Below are 21,570 nucleotides of genomic sequence, written 5' to 3' on the forward strand. Positions count from 1 at the left end.
TGTCCACGAAAATTTATCTGTTGATAGTAAAGAGCCAAAATGTAAGCATAGTTTTTATAAGGGCCTACCTACATTGTTTTAAGTACCTAACTAAGCAGATAATATTTTAATAGGGCAAGCCACTGGACAGAACTCAGAAGCGACACAATTTTTGGCGACTTAAGAATGTGGTAGAAATGTAGCAGCAGGGGTCCACCGAAACCAGTAAAATTTTGAAAGTGGTCCACGAGATAAATAAGTTGGGAACTACTGGTTTATACCATACCTGCATACCTGCTTTTTCCTTGCTACTCTGCTCCACTAAAGTTGAATGAACATTAAAAGTACCCCACTCCAGCTTTTTATTAGCACGTTTTTCTCTGTCTACATCGCCAGTCCTTATTTTTATGTATTGATTCCACGTCCTTTCATAATTGCTTTTCGCCCTTTGTTGTTCGTAGTTTATAGTGTGAAAACTGATGCAGAATAGTACACCATTATATTTTAGTCCTTCCATAAATTGACTGAAGATATATCTTGACGTTTGAGTGTATCTCCTAACCCACTTCGTATAACACTGCTAGTTAGAAATAAGTGACAAAGTGCGTGTTCTCGCACCCGCATTGCAGACGGTCTGTCATGCGAAACAAAGTAATTAAGTGTTTTTTTTTCTTTACAAATACCCCAGTTTACTACTTTATTAAGATCATAACTAATATATCTGCTCGAGCGTGGATTGCAGTTACAATTTTAAAGTTTACTTATCTACTTCTAATTTAATTAGAGACCAATGTTTGTGGAATGGAGTGCGTTTTGTAGCATTTTACTAGTTTATTCTACACAGATCTCACAACGCGAGGGCCTAGGCCATAGTTCCCACGCGGACCCAGTGCGGATTGGGAACTTCGCACACACTATTTTAATTGCTTCGCAGGTTTGTGCAGGTTTCCTCGCTAAAGTACACTAAAGCTCGTGGTAAATTTCAAATGTAATTTCGCACATATGTTCCGAAAAACTCAGAGGTGCAAGCCAGAGTTTGAACCCACAATCGTCTGCTTGAGAGGCCATAGGTCAAACACTAGGCCACCGCAGCTTTTCATACAGCTGCTATATAGTTTTTCAAAATCTGTTATTTTAATAAAAATTACGGCAAAAATCAAAAGGTAAAGTTATTCTTCAACTTTAAGCTTTATTTTGTTCGTATTTGTGCCATTTTCTTTGAATGAACGTTTCTTGTAAAACCACAGATCTTCTCTGTTAAATGTGACTCTCAAAACAGAGTTCCTTGTACCCTCGTTTATTTATATGGTAACGTGCAGTGACTAATATGTTGACATCGAGATGCAGTTAGTCACTAGCTGGAATCGTCTTGGCTTTAAAAACAAACGTTGCCTCCAAATGAGATGCAAATATTATAAGTAGGTACCATCAGCCAAATAAGTGGTCTACCAATTTTTAAACAAGTTCCTATCAAATGAATATGTCACTAAAGGCGAACTTTCAAGTTGGCAGACACGTCTATTGGCATTATTGTTATATGACTTGCAAACGATTAAATATCAGAATTAGGGTGGTAGACCACATATTTGGCTGGTACGAGTGCGCAATAATAGAAACATGCGTGAGCAATTAACGTCATTTTGTTTGTTTTTTTTGTCGAAAATGTTCTTTTTATTTAGTTTTTTTACGAAAATGTTCTTTTGATTTAGTTTTTTTACGAAAATGTTCTTTTGATTTAGATTTAGATTTCGCATATTAATATGTGATAAAAATATCGAAAACGACGTACGGATTATGAAATAGAACCAATTATCTCGATACTTCACTCCCCCACCAAAAGTAATAAGCATTACATGAACTGCATCTTTAAAAGCACAATAGAGCTTGCATTTAAATTACTACAATATACATTTGTATTCCTCTTGTTAAACCTTGCTTTTTCACAATTATTTTTTATGTTAATTATGATTAATAAAGTATGTAATTTTTAAATGGTTCATACAAGTCAGGTGGTTGGCCTGTTGTAACATGACCTAAAGAACTCACCGCAATCACAGCACATGTCAGTGGCTCATATTTCCTCAACTATCTTGTGGATCCTCCTGTCTGTGATTTGTTCTCAGCACGTCCTGTCAACGCACCCACTTATCAAGCCCGTTATTCACACGATGCCATCGCTCGGGAAGCTGGATATTAATGTGTTCTATTCTTATCCCTTATCTCCCGCCCGGCTCACAAATAAGACGCCCGTTTAGGACTCAATGTAGCCGTTACCCAACCACGACCACGGACGACCCGTGACGTGGCCAGCGAATTCTCTGTTCATTGCACTTTTAAGACTTACAGCACGGTAGTTTTTTGGCAACGCACGCAATGTATTAGGAAAACGCTTGAAGGTCGCGCGTAGTCCTGACGGGGCTGTTAGGGGAGATATCGCGACAGTAATCCTGTCAGGGGAAGAAGGAAAGCACGCGGTAATAGTGTGTTCATTTTTGCATTTGTTTATAACACATAAATATGTAGTGTGGTTATATACGTTTCTCGCATATAGATACGGATTCGAAAGTCCCCTTTCTAGTTTTTTATCTAACTACAACAGCGGCCCGTTAACACCTAAAATGGCAAAACCTTTTTAGGTTTCCATGCCCGAGCCTAACCTTAACGTCGCAACACATCCGTGTTAAGACGTCAAATTACACCATTCTACTAAGTATTAACAGTAGATACTCTTACATGCGTAGGTACATAATATAAATATTTAATTATTTAATTTGCAAAAAAAATTGGGTATATTTTATAGGTTAGTTTTTTTTTGTCTATCCCATGATAAGAGGTGACATTGTTTAGACTTTCGAAAATATTTCAATGGTTTGTTTTGCATACTTACATGAAAAAAATCGCTGCAGCAATAGTTACATAGATTATAACGAATTTTCAAAGAAAAAACTTTAACAGTGCTATCAGATTTGAAAAAATAAAAAGTTAAAGGGTCGAGCAAAACTAAATGTTGAATATTTCATAGTAATAATTTGATTTGGTTTTCAAGCATACTTAAACATATAAGAACACGTTTAAAAGCCCCGTCCTTCTTGCGTCTTATATAACTATCAAATTACTTACGTACGTATGTAGATGTGGTATCGAGATGTTTGGTACCAAAGATAAGATAATTTACCACAGGGAACCGGTCCGTAATCTTTATCTTAAGAACCTCGTCGCGCTATTGGGTACAAGCAAGAACCTTCAATAAAATAAACAAGCGTAGAAAACATTGAAAACACACTTTTCTCCCGGCTAAAATGATTAAGCACAAGCTGTGTTTGTGCATATGAAACAAAAGTAATATCTAGACCGGTGGTGGCTGGTGGTGTGTTATGAGATAGGTTCGTAATTTATTTATTATACTTACCTACTAACTTGTGTCTGCTTAGAAATAAAAAAAATATGAGGTTCCAACCCCCCTTCTCATCCGCTTAGGGGATGATATTCAGGACAAAACTATTCTATATCCTTCCCAAGATGTTAAACTACCTCTGTACCAAATTTCATCTAAATCCTTTGAGCAGATTCGTTTATTCACAGAAAAATATTTATATAATAGCTTAGGATCTTACATTACAATAATAATTAGGTATTTCCCATAATATGTATTGCCAAGGCAGCGGTGTGAAAAGTAATTTCAGTCGCTCAGTGGTCAAAATAGATACAAAATTCACCAGATACATCTGGTATACTGTAACAGTGGTAATTTTGAGATGAATAAAAAATATTGTTATTCATAATTCAAAATGTCAAACAAAATATTTAAAAAAATCTATATTACAAATAATTTTTAATCTATATAATTGTTATCGTTTCTTTTTATACTATATTATGTTTGTTGAAATAAAATGGCAAAAAATCAAAAAAAAATACAAATAAAATTAAATATAAGAGAATTTAATTAATTACATTAAATTACACAATAGCGTGAAGATGGACACAGGCAAACAGATAGACAGCATTACTTTCGGATTTATAATGGGTAAAAAAACTATCTGTCATACTTACATGTCAGTCACTGTGAATGGCATCAAATGTTATAAGAGAAAATTAATGTTTGTATTTGTACCTACTGATTTTTGTCATTCACTTCAAGGATTCTCTTTAGTTTAACTGAAAGAAGTTTGCATTTTTTTATTAATATTTTATTTAACAAAATGATAGCCCCAAAGTACCTACCACCACGTAACAGTAAACAATTTAATTTTAAATTCTCATCCTTAAAAGATTTTGCCCATCCCTTAGAAAATCTATTGACTAGCTTTGGTCTAAAGTTTAGACTGTAAACTCTATTAAGACTTCCTAAATATTCTAAGATTTCATTCACTAATTCTTTCGTCTCCTGCTTACCGCAAAAAAATTCAAATCCAAATCCTCTCATTGTTGCCTGGCCACAGCTTCTAGCTAATATTTCGTGTTCTGAACGTGTTTATGTATATGTCGTAAAAATACTAACCATTTTGAAGAAACACGTACGTTGTTGAAACGCGTAGCTTGTGCAATGAATATGAAACTGCGGCGAACTGTGTTAATCACAGTAATCGGGAATAGTTAGCTAAACTCGTTGCGGAAGCCGGGCCGTTATGTTAAAACAGTTTATAATATAACATAAACTGACTTGTTAATGTTTAATGTCTTCCTTCTGGCTGGCCCCTGGGTGACTGTGACCTCTTCCTGATGCCAAATAGCAATTTATTCCTTACCTCAGTGCGCGGAATCCTTATACGGTCACTTTGTTCTTTGTCTCTGTGTGCCTGTCTGTCTGTCGGTTTTCTGCTTCATATATACTCATCATAAAAAGGTCTGCCCCTGCCGGGATTCGAACCCTGGACCTCTAGCTCCGCAGTCAGGGTTACCAGATCACCACTAGGGTATCTGGTCAACGGTCGTGTCTACTTAAAAGTAAAAAAATAGGGATAGAGGAACGATAGCGATGCATTATCCTAATGTGCCCAGGGCCTCTAATAGGTGAAAGACGGCCCTGTACGCATCCAGCTTCTACCAGCAGCCTTTCGCAGATCGTCACTCCATCTGGCCGGAGGGCATCCTACACTACGTTTGCCGAGACGCGGTCTCCACCGGAAGCGGCCTGTAAAAATTATAATAACTATCGAAAAGCCGTGGTGGCCTAGTGGTTTGACCTATCGCCTTTCAAGCAGACGGTCGTGGGTTCAAACCCCGGCTCGCACCTCTGAGTTTTTCAAAATTCATGTGCGGAATTACATTTGAAATTTACCACGAGCTTTGCGGTGAAGGAAAACATCGTGAGGAAACCTGCACAAACCTGCGAAGCAATTGAATGGTGCGTGTGAAGTTCCCAATCCGCACTGGGCCCGCGTGGGAACTACGGCCCAAGCTCTCTTGTTCTAAGAGGAGGCCTGTGCCCAGCAGTGGGACGTATATAGGCTGGGTTGATGATGATCGAAAATTCGAAACCGTCAAATTCGTAGCATAACAATTACGTAAGTCAAAACAACGCTAACTATAAACATAACAAATCCATTTCATTAATTACCGGAGCCGAAAGCGGTAACACTTAATATAATGAGGTCAGCCTAATAGGTCGTGACAACTCTGCGTTAGAAAATGTGCTCGAAAAAAACTGGCGAAGAACTCGGATTCGTGTACTAAGAATTACGTACTAAAAACAAAAATTATGTTTGTACTTTTTTTTATTCGAATGGATGGCAAACGAGCAAGTGGGTCTCCTGATGGTAAGAGATCACCACTGCCCATAAACATCTGCAAAACCAGGGGTATTGCAGATGCGTTGCCAACCTAGGGGCCTAAGATGGGATACCTCAAGTGCCAGTAATAGTACTTCATAGTATTTCTATGAAAAATTAAGCTATTTTATTGCTCGTGATATTATTATTAATATTGTTTTGTTTTTATTAGAAATATGCTTGCTAATTATTTGTTGGTTAATGAATTAAAGTACTAATTTAGTACCTATGTAGGAGTCGTGACTTCTGAAACTTGCGATAGAAGGCACTACATGCGTTTTAAAAAACCTTGGGTTTAATATTGTTTTTATAAACAATACGCTCAATTAGATCTAATTTTTTAAAACAAAAACGATTTTCGGATCTCTGGACAGAATTCAAATCCACACCTCCTGCGGCTTTACGCGTCAGAAACAAGTATCAAGCCATCTAGTCTAGACTAAGTAGGTACTAGGGATGCATCCAACCAGCCGAAAATGGTAATCACTTGCGTATGCCAAAAGGGATCTTTTTCGTTTAAAAAAAAAAATAACAAAAGTGTTTTGGTTTCAGGTGAAACCCTACTTCTAATCAAATTCCAAAATATCATGTCAACAGAACATATTTATATTCTATTGTATTGTTGTTTAATTAAAAAAATCATACGAAAAAAAAACGTGCCATTGTTCTCGTAACGTAATCACTAGTAACAAGGCATTGTAAACGTGCACTTCACAGTAGTTTACTGCCTTGTGGAACATTATAGCTGCGTCTAGGTCGCAGATTCATTCACCCCGAGCGGCGACAATCGTCCACTTTCGCTCTCAGCGCAGGCGCAGATGCTCCACTGATCCGTGATATACTTTCTCTTGTCGACGCCCAATTAGTCGACTGATAAGGCGGCAGTAATGACTTGTTATCTCACTTGTCCCACGGACTAAAATGTTCGGTAATATTTTAAATTGTCGCTTTGTAAAAGGTGATTGGAATCCGGACTACTGAGTGACTTTCTTCGCTTTTAAACGTAACTATAATGTCATTGGAGGAGTAATTTCATATTTCATGTATTTTTTCTATTTCTCCGCCTGGTGATTTGCCTTTATGAACTCTCAAGCACAAAATAGTGATCACACCTTTACTCGTAAGTTTGTCATAATTCGTGTGCAAACTTGGCGGTCAACTAACATAATCAACAATTATTGAAAGACATTTACGATTCACTTGTACAATTTATTTATTCGTGCCAGCTCTTTTAAAATATAAAAGAAAAATACTTTATTTCAGACCAAACAAAAGTCCATATTTTTTGTTAGTAGGATTGGTCTTACAAACTAGTTTTAGTCGATTTATTATTATTCTTCATTACTATTATTATTGTTTAAGACTTGTACATTTAGGAATCTAAATTAAATTATACATTGACTTATTAGTTCTAAGTAGGTAACATAGTATAATCCATCCCAGCCTATATACGTCCCACTGCTGGGCACAGGCCTCCTCTCAGAACAAGAGGGCGAGAAAGAGGGAGAGAGGGGGGAGAGAACATAGTATAATCTGTCTAGTTTTAAATGTCGTTACACTCGTGGTCGTAATCGAGAATTGCTTGCCTTCATGACAATTTTCATGGGTAAATAGTTTGGTGATATCCCCCCTAGCCTGCTCTACCGCAGTGTTGGAGTCCGGAGCACGTCGACTCGAATCGACTAATTAAATGTCCGGCAACTCAAAATTTCCAATCACCACTACCACGAGTGATGTGTGTTGTCACGGAATTGCAATTGGTTTCAATTTATGATTCCTTAGATTTTCGTAACACACAGGACAGGATACGGCGGCATAAGCCCTTCAGAGCCCCATCCAGTTATAGTATAAGGCTTATCAAATTCATCAATTCTGTTCTTCGTGCTCATTTACCTAGTGTTTACCTACCTATCGTCTGTTTTGATTACCATCAAGCACGGCTTTCTCTATTCAAATCAATAAATAAACTCCAAATTGTTACAGATCAGAGGCCAGTTTAATCAAAATGCTTTTCCTAATAGGTTTGTGCGAAAATAAATAATCTACTATGTGGGTTACTGAGTTAATTGTATGTGTTCAAAGTGTTTCACGCTCCGAATCTTCTTGACACTGAGGTGCAAACAGGTTGGTGGACACGGTATTCCGAGCGGTAGGCTATTAGGGTGATAACTTCTGCTAAATGTAGAACTTGAAAAACATCCTCAAAAATGTATTAAGTTTTATAGGGAATTTCTAAAAATATTAACGATAATTTATAGCAAGTTTGCATTCAGTAAATTTTCTATGGGATTTTTTGTTTATGTATGGATAATACTATTTATCAGGTATAAATACTGGGCTGGACTGTGCTGTTAAAAACTGATAATGCATGTATTTGCATCAGGTCTGCCAACGCTCTGGTTAATGCCGCGAGTTCACTATGGATACAGGTCGCTTCCAACCGAAGCAACTGGTGGTCTATTCGGGAGACCTATGTCCGACAGTGGACGTCCTACGACTGATAAATATGATGATGATAATGATGTCTCTGGTGAGCTCAGCTGCTCGCGTGAAAAAAAAACGGCTATGAATTACTCTTGCCTTGCGCTGCAATAGCACGCAGTGTATGTCTGACAACCGTAGTTGCTCAAAGCACGTGAGTGGTTAACATGATTTTGTTTGCTAAATTTAAATTTCTAAGAAAAATTTGGCAACATATTGATTAGGTACTCCAAGATACAATGATATTCTTCAACGGATTGTAGCTATCTTTTGTTACATTTTTATCAAATTTTTGCACAATATCCGCTTGCGCACATCGCCCCGTATCGCCTCGCATGACACTATCTCCCTCTGTCTGTATAAGATAAAACAGCCACGGAAGGTCCACGACGTTACTTTTCCGACAACACGCTTTTCCAACGACATGTTTGCGTCTAGGAGCGGATGTAAAAGTGTTATAATAACACTATCATTGTCGAACTCTTTCTTAAACATAAGCTGTATTATTAGTATTATTACGCACCATATACAAGTGTGTGTTTAACACGCGTTTGTTTTAACTCGTACCTATGTGTGTTTCTGTTAGTAAAGACCATCTTTACACCTTCGTTCAATGTTCATTGCATAAGCTCGTGTCTGGACTTTTGCAGGTTATTGTTTGTTAATTTAAGGTACGAAAATATTCGTTTTTCACTTTCCTTTGCATTTAAATGCACAATGTGAAACAAAGAAGGAAAATAGGTACCTGTGTTGAAGTCAACATGAATAATTGTGTAGAGTAACTGATTAAAATGGGAGAATACAATTGTAGTATTTTTAATTTTGCCACCTGATCATCATCATCATCATCACACAAAACATTGACACAGAACTTGGCAATTACGCGTAGTTCTAATGACAATACAATAAAGGTACCATCGAGCTGATCACAACTGATGAGCTGAACAACGTAACCTGGTCTGCCTGATGATGGAGGCAGGTTTACCATTTGGTGTACCATTAAAGCTTGCTTTTAGTTGTTTAAACCATTGTAATTAATTATTAAAAGAGAAAGTCGCAAAAATTAACATTATCATTTCTTCTGTTCCAGATATCGGCGGAATCATGCACTCGTCGTTATCATCGCAGACAAGATCAGCGTGCAGTGTTATATAATAAATAAACCTATCGGTGCCGAGAATACTTATCTCAAACTTTTGAATAAATATTAATCCTGGTGTCGCTACTACTATAAAACCGATAGTATTTTTCGCCGGCAACACTAGCCACTACACAAATTCAAAATTGGAAGAAACAATTTTAAAATTAAAATTGGGATTTTCCCAATTTGAAATAGGACCTGCGGTTTATTCGCGCTTAGTGAGTTGTTAAGGACAGTGAGGACTGTTTAGTTATTCAAAATGGCCGGCAACGGTGAAATCTGGCTGCAGTGGTTCGCATGCTGCTACCAGCCGGCCGCGCAGGCGCAGCGCACGCGCCGGAGAATAGACCGCTCCATGATCGGAGCACCCACGAATTTTCAACACACAGGACACATAGGTATGTACTTATTACTTTTGCTAAATCTCTTTCTATTTTTTTAGTGCTGCGCAAAATGTAATAGATCAGAGGTTCTCAACCAGGAGCCAGAATCCCCAAGATGGATGATGAGATAATATTATCGAAAGGCTCGAAGAAAAAATGGTTGGGAAACACCGTAATAGAGTATATTTGCAGGGATTGGAAGATTTCAAAACGGTGAATAGGTAATTAACCAGCAGTAGTTACTTCCAAGATAAATTTCACTGCTGAATAACCAGCACTTCAACCGTACTTACTACACAAAAATTTTAGAAAACTATTTTGTTTTTGTTGTTAAATGAACACGTGAATCAAAACACCATCATCTACAAAAGCCATAACAATAGAGTTTCTTAGTTTCGACCACGCTCGTTCCCGAACTGAGTCTGCTGATTTTGAAATAAATTTATTTTATGCATTAATGAATATGCTTGTTAGTTGAACTTGATAATATAGTGAAGGTTGAATATGCATCTAATATTCGTAAAATATTAACGTAGTGGATACGAATACTATTTGACACCGAAGTTGAGCAGGATTAAATATATAGTTTGAATGGTGTCAGATACAGAACGACTGTATTTTATGTAGCTTAAAATACGCATATTCATTGGTATCTTGACATTAAAGCTTTATCTTTTAATAAATTTATAGCTTTTAAAGATAACCTAATTTAACATCTGGTAAAGAAGCATTGAAAGTAGTGAACTGTCATATGTTAAGGGCATTTCGAGATACTACAGCCTAAATAATGACAGTTGACAATCGACATAATAATATTGGACGTAAGCAACCACAATAGAGCTTATCTTGTCATAATGCCACTTGATTTAATCTACGACACAGTCGAGTAGTCGATAAGTCCCGTCAATCAATCGATTCCGTCGATAGCGGAGCTCACAGTGACCTTCCCGAAAGCCAAGGTGAACGACCTGTGGCGATATGTAACCACAAGACGTCGGCATGCTAACCAAGTGGGCAGACACTTCGTATGTCTTTTACCTGAACACGGACATAGAAATTTGAAAAAAGAAAGTTAATAAATTTAAACTTTAAAACCATTCACTCCGACGAGCATATAAAATGATATTAAAACGCACGCTTTTAATTAACTGTGTCCTGTTCCAACACCAAGTTTCATATCAATTATGTAACGTAAATGAGACTTAATGCAATTGGCATAACGATTATGCTTATTGCATCTTGTACTTGCACTCGTGGTAGCTAAAAACTGTTGAACTTTTTAGTATGCTGCGAACACACGTGCGTTCCAAATTCGGAGGCGGACGGACTGCGCCGGAGTGGCCACCATCCTTTATGGCCCGCAGCTGTTTATCCTGCAACATAATTATTAGAATTTATAAATTGCGAAAAATCTACTTTGATATGACTTAAGCTCGCGTGGGACATATTTGATAACATTACTAAATTATGCGGAGTAGTGCGAACGAAACCTATGAAAAAGATCGAAACTAGTCCGGGTCATGTAATTTAGTAGTCTTAGTACTTACTCTTTACTTTATTCTTTTCCACTATCTATCATTATTTCAAGATTAAATTAAGCATTCAGCGCCACGCTATAATTCCTTAATAATAAATTTATCGCTCAAGACATTTGAAAGTCTTCGCAAATGGTATATGTCCCCGTATAATTTATGATCATAACGACGCTGGCCTGTTCACAGGCGCAGCTTTTAAACTTGCTATTTTAATGCAAAACTGTCTATTTTCGGTCAATAAGATTAACAGAACACGATCAGTAATAATATAATACTTTGCAATAGATAGGGTCCATATCGGCTGAAGGCATAATTTAATGTATTGTTTGTCATAACCATGTTTTCTCTGAATTCATTACTTGTTCAGAATTGTTATAAAACTTAATCGAACCTACAGTTTTGTACAGGATGACGATTTAGAAATTTCAGTAAAATGTACGGTTTTAGACACGGTGATGACATATGGATTCGAGACGTGGTGCTTCACTATAGGCCTTATAAATACGCTCAGAGTTGCTCAGCGAGCTATGGAGAGAGCTATGCTTGGGGTTTCTCTACGGGATCTAATCAGAAATGAGGAGATACGTAGAAGAACAAGGGTCACCGGCATAACCAAGCGAATTATTGTAGCTCGTTGAAGTGGTAATGGGCATATAGCACGGAGAGCAGATGGCCGTTGGGGCCGAAAAGTTCTCGAGTGGAAACCGCGGATTGGCAAGCGCAGCGTAGGACGTCCACCAACGAGATGGACGGATAACCCGGTTAAATCCGCGGGTTCACGGTGGATGCAGGCCACTGCCAACCGAAGCGACTGGAGGTCTATGGAGGAGGTCTATGTCCAACAGTGGACGTCCTACGGCTGAGATGATGATGATGTACGGTTTGGGCGGGAAAAAAATCTGACAAACATTACAAGACTTGCGAAAATTATGCGACTAGATACGCTTTGGCTGCAATAGTTACAAATGCCAGCTTCTTATAAATAAAAATCAACTCGCCCCGGCTTTGTGAAAATACTCATTGCTACTTTACGCTTGCGAGATTTCTAATTGCTTCCAGTAAAGAAAAAACCCGCTGCTACCTGACTTTACCAATCTTGGTTGCATCAACAAGAGAATGTGGGTCAGGCAAACGGGAGCGAGCTCTATTCGGCTACCACAATCGGTTTTACAGATCTCAAAAAGTAAAGTTATGCAACCGTATCTGCAGAGGCAATTCGATTTTATTAAATTCGTCACGTCATTGTACAACTGTCCAGCGCGTTTGTTTGTTGGAACAATTATCTTGTTAAACTAGATGTTGTAACTAAAAGATGGACAAAGTACAACGAGATTTCCATTTTCTAGGGTTAGGTTGGGGCATGTTTTTTAAGTGTAAGTATATTGCACCTAATGTCCCCTTTTAATCTTGAAACTTTAGTTACTTATGAATACACAGAAATTTTATGTAGGTACAATTTAAAAATACGGTCAATACTTAGGTAAGTTCACCCAAGATTTGCAAACTAAGTCTACGAGTATGATCAAATTTGGTTTTACCACTATGTACTGTTTTTAGGGTTCCGTACCCTTACCTACCCACCCTTTTTAGGGTTCCGTAGCCAAAATGGCAAAAACGGAACCCTTATAGTTTCGCCATGTCTGTCTGTCTGTCTGTCCGTCCGCGGCTTTGCTCAGGGACTATCAGTGCTAGAAAGCAAGAATATATATGTAAACTATGCCGACAAAATAAAACATTAAATAATATTGGTAAGTTTTCTACACAGTTTTTATGGTAACTCAGGATATTCATAGATACCTACAAATTTGTACTAAACCCCCGGTGCGCGAATCCGACATGCACTTGGCCAGTTTTTTTTAAGTTTTTTTTTAATCGCTTAAAATATGTAGGCATTAAGTTAGCAGAATAAGTCTGGAGTTCGTAAACATTAATTAAAAAGTTAACCATTATTTAGTCAGAGGCCTTGAAATTAAGAGTATGTCAGGTGAATTTGACTTTAAAATTAGATGGGTACCTATTTACTTCCTCCTCGCGTCCATTGGAATTCGGGCGGACTCGAACAAAGCAGTCAGGAAATTATCGCCACAAATGATCACAACATTTGAATTCCAGACAGCAATTTACCGTATACGTTTTCCCTCTAACATGGGTTCAAAAATAACTCGCAAAGTCCGCCGTCCGCCACCCATCGTAGTAATCCGAATCCGTATCGCGATAAGCCACCTGTTCTTCTCTAATGCGTGTGGTAGGAGAAGGATGGCAGATTTATAGGCGGGTAGAGGATAGCAAGTGAGGGGTCGAGTCGAGTGAGTCATCCCCGTTTGAACGTGCGTCTGCGAAGAGTACTGCAGGGCTACTACGAAACTCGAAACTCGAAGTTCGTGTCGTGCGGTCCCTCTGACACTTATACCTACTATTTAATACGAGAGCGAGAGGGCCGGTACGATACGAACTTTAAGTTTCGAGTTTCATAGTAGCCCTGCTATAACTGGCCAGTCATGTTTATTTATTTCGTAGACAGGCAACTTCACATAGTCATAATCATTAGTTGGCACTGTTGGCAGTGGAAAAAATGCGGCAATTTCAAAATATAGGACTGGCAACACATTTTCGAAAAACAAAAAGCACTAGTTACATTATTTACCTTTAAATGCGTGGAATAATTAAACGGGGTACCTGTTATTACCTTTTTAATTTTTACGGTTCTGTACCAGAAGGGTGACCAACAGAGCCCCATTACTGTTACTTCGCTGTTCGTCGGCCTGTCTGTCATACGGCTATATTATCTGGAGAACCGTAATTAATAGACAGCTGAAATGTACATATATTGTGAACTTTTACCGTTGCCGCAACAGCAAATAACAAAAAGTAAATTAAATTAAAAATATATATATATTCATAATCTTGAAACGTTGTTCCTAAAAAAGTGCTACTAGTTCGTACTACGAAGCTGTTCGTATATTGCCATCCCGCTGACGCTTATAATATCATTAAATACGAAGTGAGAGGGACGGTATGATACGAACTTGGTTTTTGAAGATCATAGTAGCCCCTCAGACTCATGTTTTACCTGTTTTTATTACTTGTTATATTTACTTACCTCTATCATCATCCAGAGTTTGAGATTACAGATATAGAAGGAAAACAAAAAGGGGGAACAACGTTTTTTTGTTCTATCTCCAATCCATGACATTTAAACATACAATTTCAAACTCGGAATGATAATAAACATACTGCAAATTAACAAATTAAAAAACCCGGCCCAGCGTGAGGTGGATGGAAAAAAGTGTGAATACGGTATTTGACTATTTTGTATATGTTTTATAAATTAAAACTACACAATGCCTGTTATCGAATAGAAAAACAATTTTTAAGCTACCTTTACAAATAACAAAGTTATAAATTCTAGATTAGATAGAGAAAGACATAATGGCATGTGACGTCACACGCCAGTACCGCCATACTTGCTGCATAGAAAAAAGCGTTTGAGAAAGAGACAGGTATATAGATTTTTCAAAAAAACACTATAAATCCAATTTTCAACCGATTTGAATTTTATCTTCACTAAACACTATCTGTATATCTATATTTTCATAATAATATTAAGATATGGCAAAATCAGGAGTTGTCAAATACCGTATTGCTAGCCAGTTTTTTTTGTAGCGTAGGTAGTGTAGAGACTCTCTAACGAAAATGTATGCTCCACGCTACTGTTGCCAGCTATCCATTATCCATACTTGCTTTACATTCAATATTTTGTTGAGATCATAAGACTGTTCATTCACGATTTAAGTATGCTGAAAAACTACAAAAATAAGCTTTAACTAATGTTTATTAAAATATTGCAATAGGTATTTAATACAGTAAGGGTGTCGGATTTCTGTCGACCACTGCCTTAGTATATAGCACAGTCCGTGTCAGCCGTATTATTCATTATAAGATAAAATATTATTCATTACTTTGTTATTATCGCTTTAGCAATACTTTGTGGTTACATTTAACGACTTCTCCTAAGTTTTATTGTACAGCCTAGCCTAAATAAAGGCTATCATACACTTCCTGCTGTAATAGTTCAGTATTCATTTATTTGACATAAACATAACCTTCCTTGAGACAGTCGGGTAAAAAAATAGGACCTTATTCTATTTTTACAATATTATACACCCTGGTAGCATAGCCACACTTGTTTCATTCAATTATAAATGTTTAAAGTAATATTTTAAATATTACCTAGAATAAAAAATGACAACTGTATTTTTTCCTCCAAATATGGAAAGTACGTCACAATGACTCCGCCAATGGAGGAATGGAGGAGAGTATGAAGGAGAATATGTTGCCATCCTATTTTTTTCATTTGCCGCCGTGTCATGCTGCCACGAGTTGCTGGTCAGATTGTATAGTAGGACCTGCTTATCTTTTGGAGTAGCAATGTAAAGTGAACCTCGTGCTGGCAACCCTAAAAATCTGCCAAGATGTGCTGGTCTTACAATAATACGTTAGTAAAATATAACTTCTGAAAAACCATCAGCCACGTTATTGCCATTATGAAAGTTATGCATTCCTGCTACATACATTCCGTCGTATATAATCGGACCTGTCGTTAAGACCTTGCACCTAGTACAGCAGTACTAATATTTATTTGTTTTGGCTCCCTATAGTCCCAATTTCTCAACTAATACCTTAGAATCAGAATCTGTTGGGCATTCATCAGGATAACTTTGTCCCGCCACATGCCCATCTCCGGTGACGCGCCGGATACACTATTTATACGGCGTTTGAATTCCAGGAATAAATCAAAGGAAAGCTGCGGGACATCAACGTGACAGCGTTATGAATGACCAAGTTTCGAAAATGCTTTGTTTTAAGTTGAAATTGCGTTGCAACCATCCAATTCTTCCACCTATATCAAAATGAAGAGTTCCTGTGAAAATGTTATTAGCTCAATCACGCAATAATGTCAATCGGTTGAGGCTTATACAGAGGCCTTCCTCGCGGGAACAATGAAATTTTGAAAATTCCTTAGTTCCCGTGGGATAACGATAAAGAAATATTCGCAGGCGAAGTCGCGGGCCACAGCTAGTTTTATAGAAAAATGTTGTGTGATTATTATGTTAGTATATGGGGCCCTTTAGGTCTAATTTCTTTGATTATGAGACAGAGACATCATAGTTATTTGGGCAAATAAGATTTAGGAGAAATATCTACCAGAGAAAAAACGATACGTAGGTTAGCTGTGAAAGTACGTTTGTGATAATATTAAGGCTGCGAATATACGTCAGATTTTTCGATAAGTACGACAGTCTTTAACTGGCAATTTTTTTTTTTTTCAAACATATTATTATGAGTCTACATTTTACGCGAGCGAAGCCGGGTTTTCATCTAGTATTTTATATTTTGGTAAAGATTCTTAAAAGGCTGCATAGGTCACAAAAAATTGTCGCCATCCTCCGTATTCATCTAGACTTGTAGAGTCATGCCATTGAATGTCCCAGAGGTCAAACCGTTTAGCATAATGGCTCGGCCTTATATCTTGGCCTCAAACTTTGGAGGCTTTGCTTCCGATGACTCGGTAAAAATGTTAAAATAACCAGTTGTTTTCTCACAATCACGAATGGACATCATCAAGGAGTATTTGATAGTGTCATATCTACAAATCTACGTCTGAGTGTGTGAACAGGATGTTGTATTAGTCGCGATTGTTTTAATGATGTCTGTTTGCTATCTCAATTAATGTTAATAATCATGAGAGGTAAAACAGATGACTAAGAGTTCTGAAAATCTTTACTAACTTAACGGAAATCTGTCAGTTGACTAGCTCTATATTTAGTACAGTCATTAGATCGCATGCAGTATTTACTAAAAAAAGTGTAGCTTTCACGCTTCAAGTTTTTAAAGCCAACTGTGTGTATGTATACTGGATAGGTACAGTTGACAACAAATACATATGTACTTTTTTCACTAGTCTTGTGTAATAAGATAAGGTATAAATAAAAAGTACTTACTTATCCAAATATCAGCGATCTGGTAAATTTTGCCATACGGGTTGCCTACATTTTTAAAGTGACGTCATTTTGGTGGCAAGTATGTATGGCAAAGCTTCTGGGTACCAAATTCACGCTGGTCTTACTTAGTTACCTAACGAAAATGTCCACGCCACGCTACTGCTAAACACATTATTAATCCGAATGACCTCAACTCGACAGTAGCATAGAGCGAAAATAGATTAAATTTGTTTATTCGTTCATTCTAACACCTAAATAGGGCTTAATTACGGATTGACACCTGAAGGACGCTATCGGACCCATAATGGCTATTTTCGGAGTGACTCACAAACAAACGTTTGACGGGGTCACGCCTCTCACGCGCATGTCGCCGGCATTCGCATTCATAACTGAATTAATATTTGATACGATATCGTTACGTGTCTACTCTATCTCACTTAACATTTGACAAAGAACACGAGCTTGCGATAGTACGATGTTAAATACCGTCGATAATTATTTATGGAAAATACCGAATGAAATTTAAAAAAAACGGCCAAGAGCGTGTAAGACACGCCCAAAATAGGGTTCCGTGGCCATTACGAAAAAAATAAGTAATATTTTTCTAAGGATTTTGTATTTTTTTTATACGGAATCTTCCAAGTTTAGGTATATTTTATACCTTAGGTTGCTATTTACTCTTAAACTACTAATAATTCTCAAGCAAACTTAGCCGTTATAGTTTTCCTTGAAAGTTTGATATACTACTACCATTCTGAATTTTTTCAGATTTTTCCACCCACCGGTTTAGATTTTAGAGGGGGGGACGCACGATTTTAATAAAAATTTGCACTTTCAAGTTGAATATTTTGCAAACAAATCACTAAATCGAAAAATCGTTTTTGCAACCCCCGTTTTTGTTTTTAAAAGACCTGTCCAACGATACCCCACACTACAAGGTTTGATGAGAACACCCCCACTTTACGTCTATAGGAGAAACAGTAAAAAAATTTTTTTTTTTTAGTTTTTATTGTGTCATTTTGTCGGCATAGTTAACATACATACTCGTGCAAAATTACAGCTTTCTAGCATTGGTAGTCCCTGAGCAAAGCCGCGGAAGTACAGACAGACAGACAGACAGACATGGCGAAACTATAAGGGTTCCGTTTTTGCCATTTTGGCTCCGGAACCCTAAAAAAAGACTACTAAATAGAAAGAGACCAACAACTACATCAGGATGCACTGCCTAAATTAGATCACAGTGCTCATTATGAGATTATAAAATTTAATTTATATACGAGTAGGTAATTGATAATCATGATTGTCTCTACTTAGGTAGGTACCTTACTTACTGCCAGAAAAGAATCTTGTTTGCAATAATTAGCTAATGGAATAAGAATTGAATAGATCCAAGAGGTTCATTTCATGTTATTCCTCTTGTTGTTTTTGTATTTCACATATAGTATTAGAGTACCTACTCATAAAAACAAGATCAGTGGTTTATTTATAGTTATGTAATGTCAGTAGCAATAGTGCTCTTCTCACATTATTTCGGAAAATATTTTTTTTTATAAATTATTAGTGCGACTCAGAGTAAAATTATGCCTATAAAATTAGCTCTCACGATTTCAACAATATAATTGTGGGATCTTTGGCTTTACAAAAAATAAAGATTGTTTTCCCGACTTATTTACTAATGTGGATGTCAGTGAGAAAAATATTTGTTTACTTTTGTATACGTACGTAATAAATAGCAAAGATTATGTTACCTACTATATACTGTTACAACTTAGTTGCAAAATTTAATTAACTCGTGAAGAAGAGAAAACATTGTAGTTTGCTCGTATTCTTCATCCGGTTGTATAATACTAGCGTTTCTCCATAAAGTTTTCGCCATAAAATACCATACGCCAGTATTAAGTCTAATAACATTAACGAGAACCTTGATAAGTATTTGCTGCACGTAATTACCCTTTTTAACTGTGTTAATTGTATCAAATCATAATACTTTGTTGAATGTTATGTTATGTATATTCAGTATCTCAGTAAGTGTAACCTTAATCATTGATAAAATCTGGATTGACGGATTTCTATGAACAAGTAATTAATTACACACACAAACACACACGCACGCACGCACGCACGGATTCGATAAATTGTTTTAACTTCTCATGCTCTTAAAATGTTACTTTAGTCTCTGCATATCGGGACTAAAGCTCCTTTTAATTCTCTAAATTAAAGGATCTCTAGGATTAAAGTATTTTTTTAATTTACGTTGGTAACTCCTAAACAGCCAACATGGTTTGTGAATAGAGGATTTTTAGGCGTGGAAATAACCTCACAATTAATGATTACGTATATGAATCTTTTCAATTATTAAGGATTAATTCATTTTATTATGCATAGTCCAATTAGTTTGAAAATATTTTTCAATTTTGAAACTGTTGGCTGAATATGCAAGCTTTTAAAGCGTCACTTCATAAACAATAAAAGATAAGAATAAACCGCGCAACAATTGTTTTTTGCTATTTGAATTTTGAGCAGATGGCCTGTCCATTAATCAAGGGTACATTTAAGTAATATTGTAATTTTGAACAAAACATAGTTTTTTTTCCTCGCAATCAAAGTGAAAAGTAGAGTGTCGAACGCGAGACTAAACAACCATAATGCCACTCGAACTATAGCCACCCTCGCTCTGCTGGGGTGGCTAAACATCTCGTGTCATTGTGGCTTGTTTTAGTCCCTTGCTGAACAATCTACTATTATATGACGCCTGCTTACTATTAAAATGCTAACAATTAATTACGCAATTTGTATGCAGTAACTATGACTGCCATAGCAAGCCATGCGTGAGCTAAGACCAAAACCGAGACCTGCCTATACGTGGCAAAGCCGCAGTGCAAGGCTAACTGGCATTGTATCTCATTTTTACATGCAATACTACTTTACTTGCATTGTTAGGATTACAGTCGAGTTCATAAACGTGTGAGCAAAAATTTGATCAAAAATATCTGAACATGACTCTATTGTTAACGGCGTAGAGAAGCGTGTTCAGATATTTATGATCAAATTTTTGCTCACATGTTTATGAACTCGACTTTACCTACAAGTACAAGCGCACTATACCATAAATGCCAAATTAAACCGCTTGCTAAGAGCAATATTATTCCATCTTTAATTTAAAAAAAAACATCCACAATACTGGTACAGTCACCTGCATTAACATCTGCCACGTCTGCAAAAATATCTGACACGTCGTACCGGCCCTAGAAATAGTCATTTATACACGCTTTGTTGTGTCGGATTAGTGCCGACTACTAAATAAAATAAGTAAGTACTTTTGAGATAGAGTTAGGTAAAATAGGTTACTTTTAGCCTCACATACAGCGTCTATAACTAAGATTACTGTAATGGGAGAAAAAGCATTCAGATTCTTTGTGAGACTGATCTAATGCCAACAGTAAAGTACCTATTTCATACCATGCTCCTAGCCTGCCCACTGATAAATCTTCCAATAACTAGTTACATGAACAATGCAATGCGGTACACAAATGAAACCTCCAATTCTGCTCCGACCTTCTGATAGTCATTAGCCATTGCGTGGCGTTATGTATCGCTTTTATTTATCTCAGTGGTCATTAGTCGGCTGCAGACTGACCTTTACTAATAGCCTTTTAGTCGGAGAAATGGCGTGATTTATTACGATTGCGCTTACAATTCTGTAGGTGATATTTCGTGTTTCAGAATCGCCTTCTAAGCAAAGTAAAGCATTTCTAAGCGGAACACCGTTTCCACGACTTGCCGCGGTTTTGGTGGTAAAAAACAGACTAAATGAGCCATCAGGAATGTTACCTATGGTCAATAGACGACCAGATGGCCTAGTGGTTAGAGAACCTGACTACGAAGCTTGAGGTCCCGGGTTCGATTCCCGTGTCGGGGCAGATATTTGTATGAAAAATACGAATGTTTGTTCTCAGGTCTTGGGTGTTTAATATGTATTTAAGTATGTAAATATCTATATAATATTTATCCGTTGCTTAGTACCCATAACACAAGCTTTGCTAAGCTTACTTTGGGACTAGGTCAATTGGTGTGAATTGTCCCGTGATATTTATTTATTTATATTTAATTTACTGTCCATAAACACTTGTTTTGTTTGTCTTTATTTTCGTTGCGACAATTTCCTTGCCTTTCCAAAACATGTTCAGATTTTTTAATGAATAATTATAACTGTTAATGCTGAAGAAAGAAAAGAACGTTCCTATTAGCTGAATTGATTGCTATTGCCAGTACAATACGAGT

The 21,570-nt window shown here is 36.9% G+C and overlaps 1 protein-coding gene across 1 annotated transcript in view; it reads left to right on the forward strand.

The window, feature by feature from the left end:
• Nucleotides 1–21,570, forward strand: part of Spec2 (CDC42 small effector protein Spec2) — a 47,319-nt gene that overhangs the window by 20,066 nt on the left and 5,683 nt on the right. The window contains exon 2 of the mRNA XM_074103604.1: nt 9,319–9,767. Coding sequence (XP_073959705.1) covers nt 9,629–9,767 — 139 coding nt within the window. The 5' untranslated portion in view covers nt 9,319–9,628. The remainder of the gene's footprint in view (nt 1–9,318; nt 9,768–21,570) is intronic.

Source organism: Choristoneura fumiferana, chromosome 20 (assembly GCF_025370935.1).
Source record: "Choristoneura fumiferana chromosome 20, NRCan_CFum_1, whole genome shotgun sequence".
NCBI classification, from domain to species: Eukaryota; Metazoa; Arthropoda; class Insecta; order Lepidoptera; family Tortricidae; genus Choristoneura; species Choristoneura fumiferana.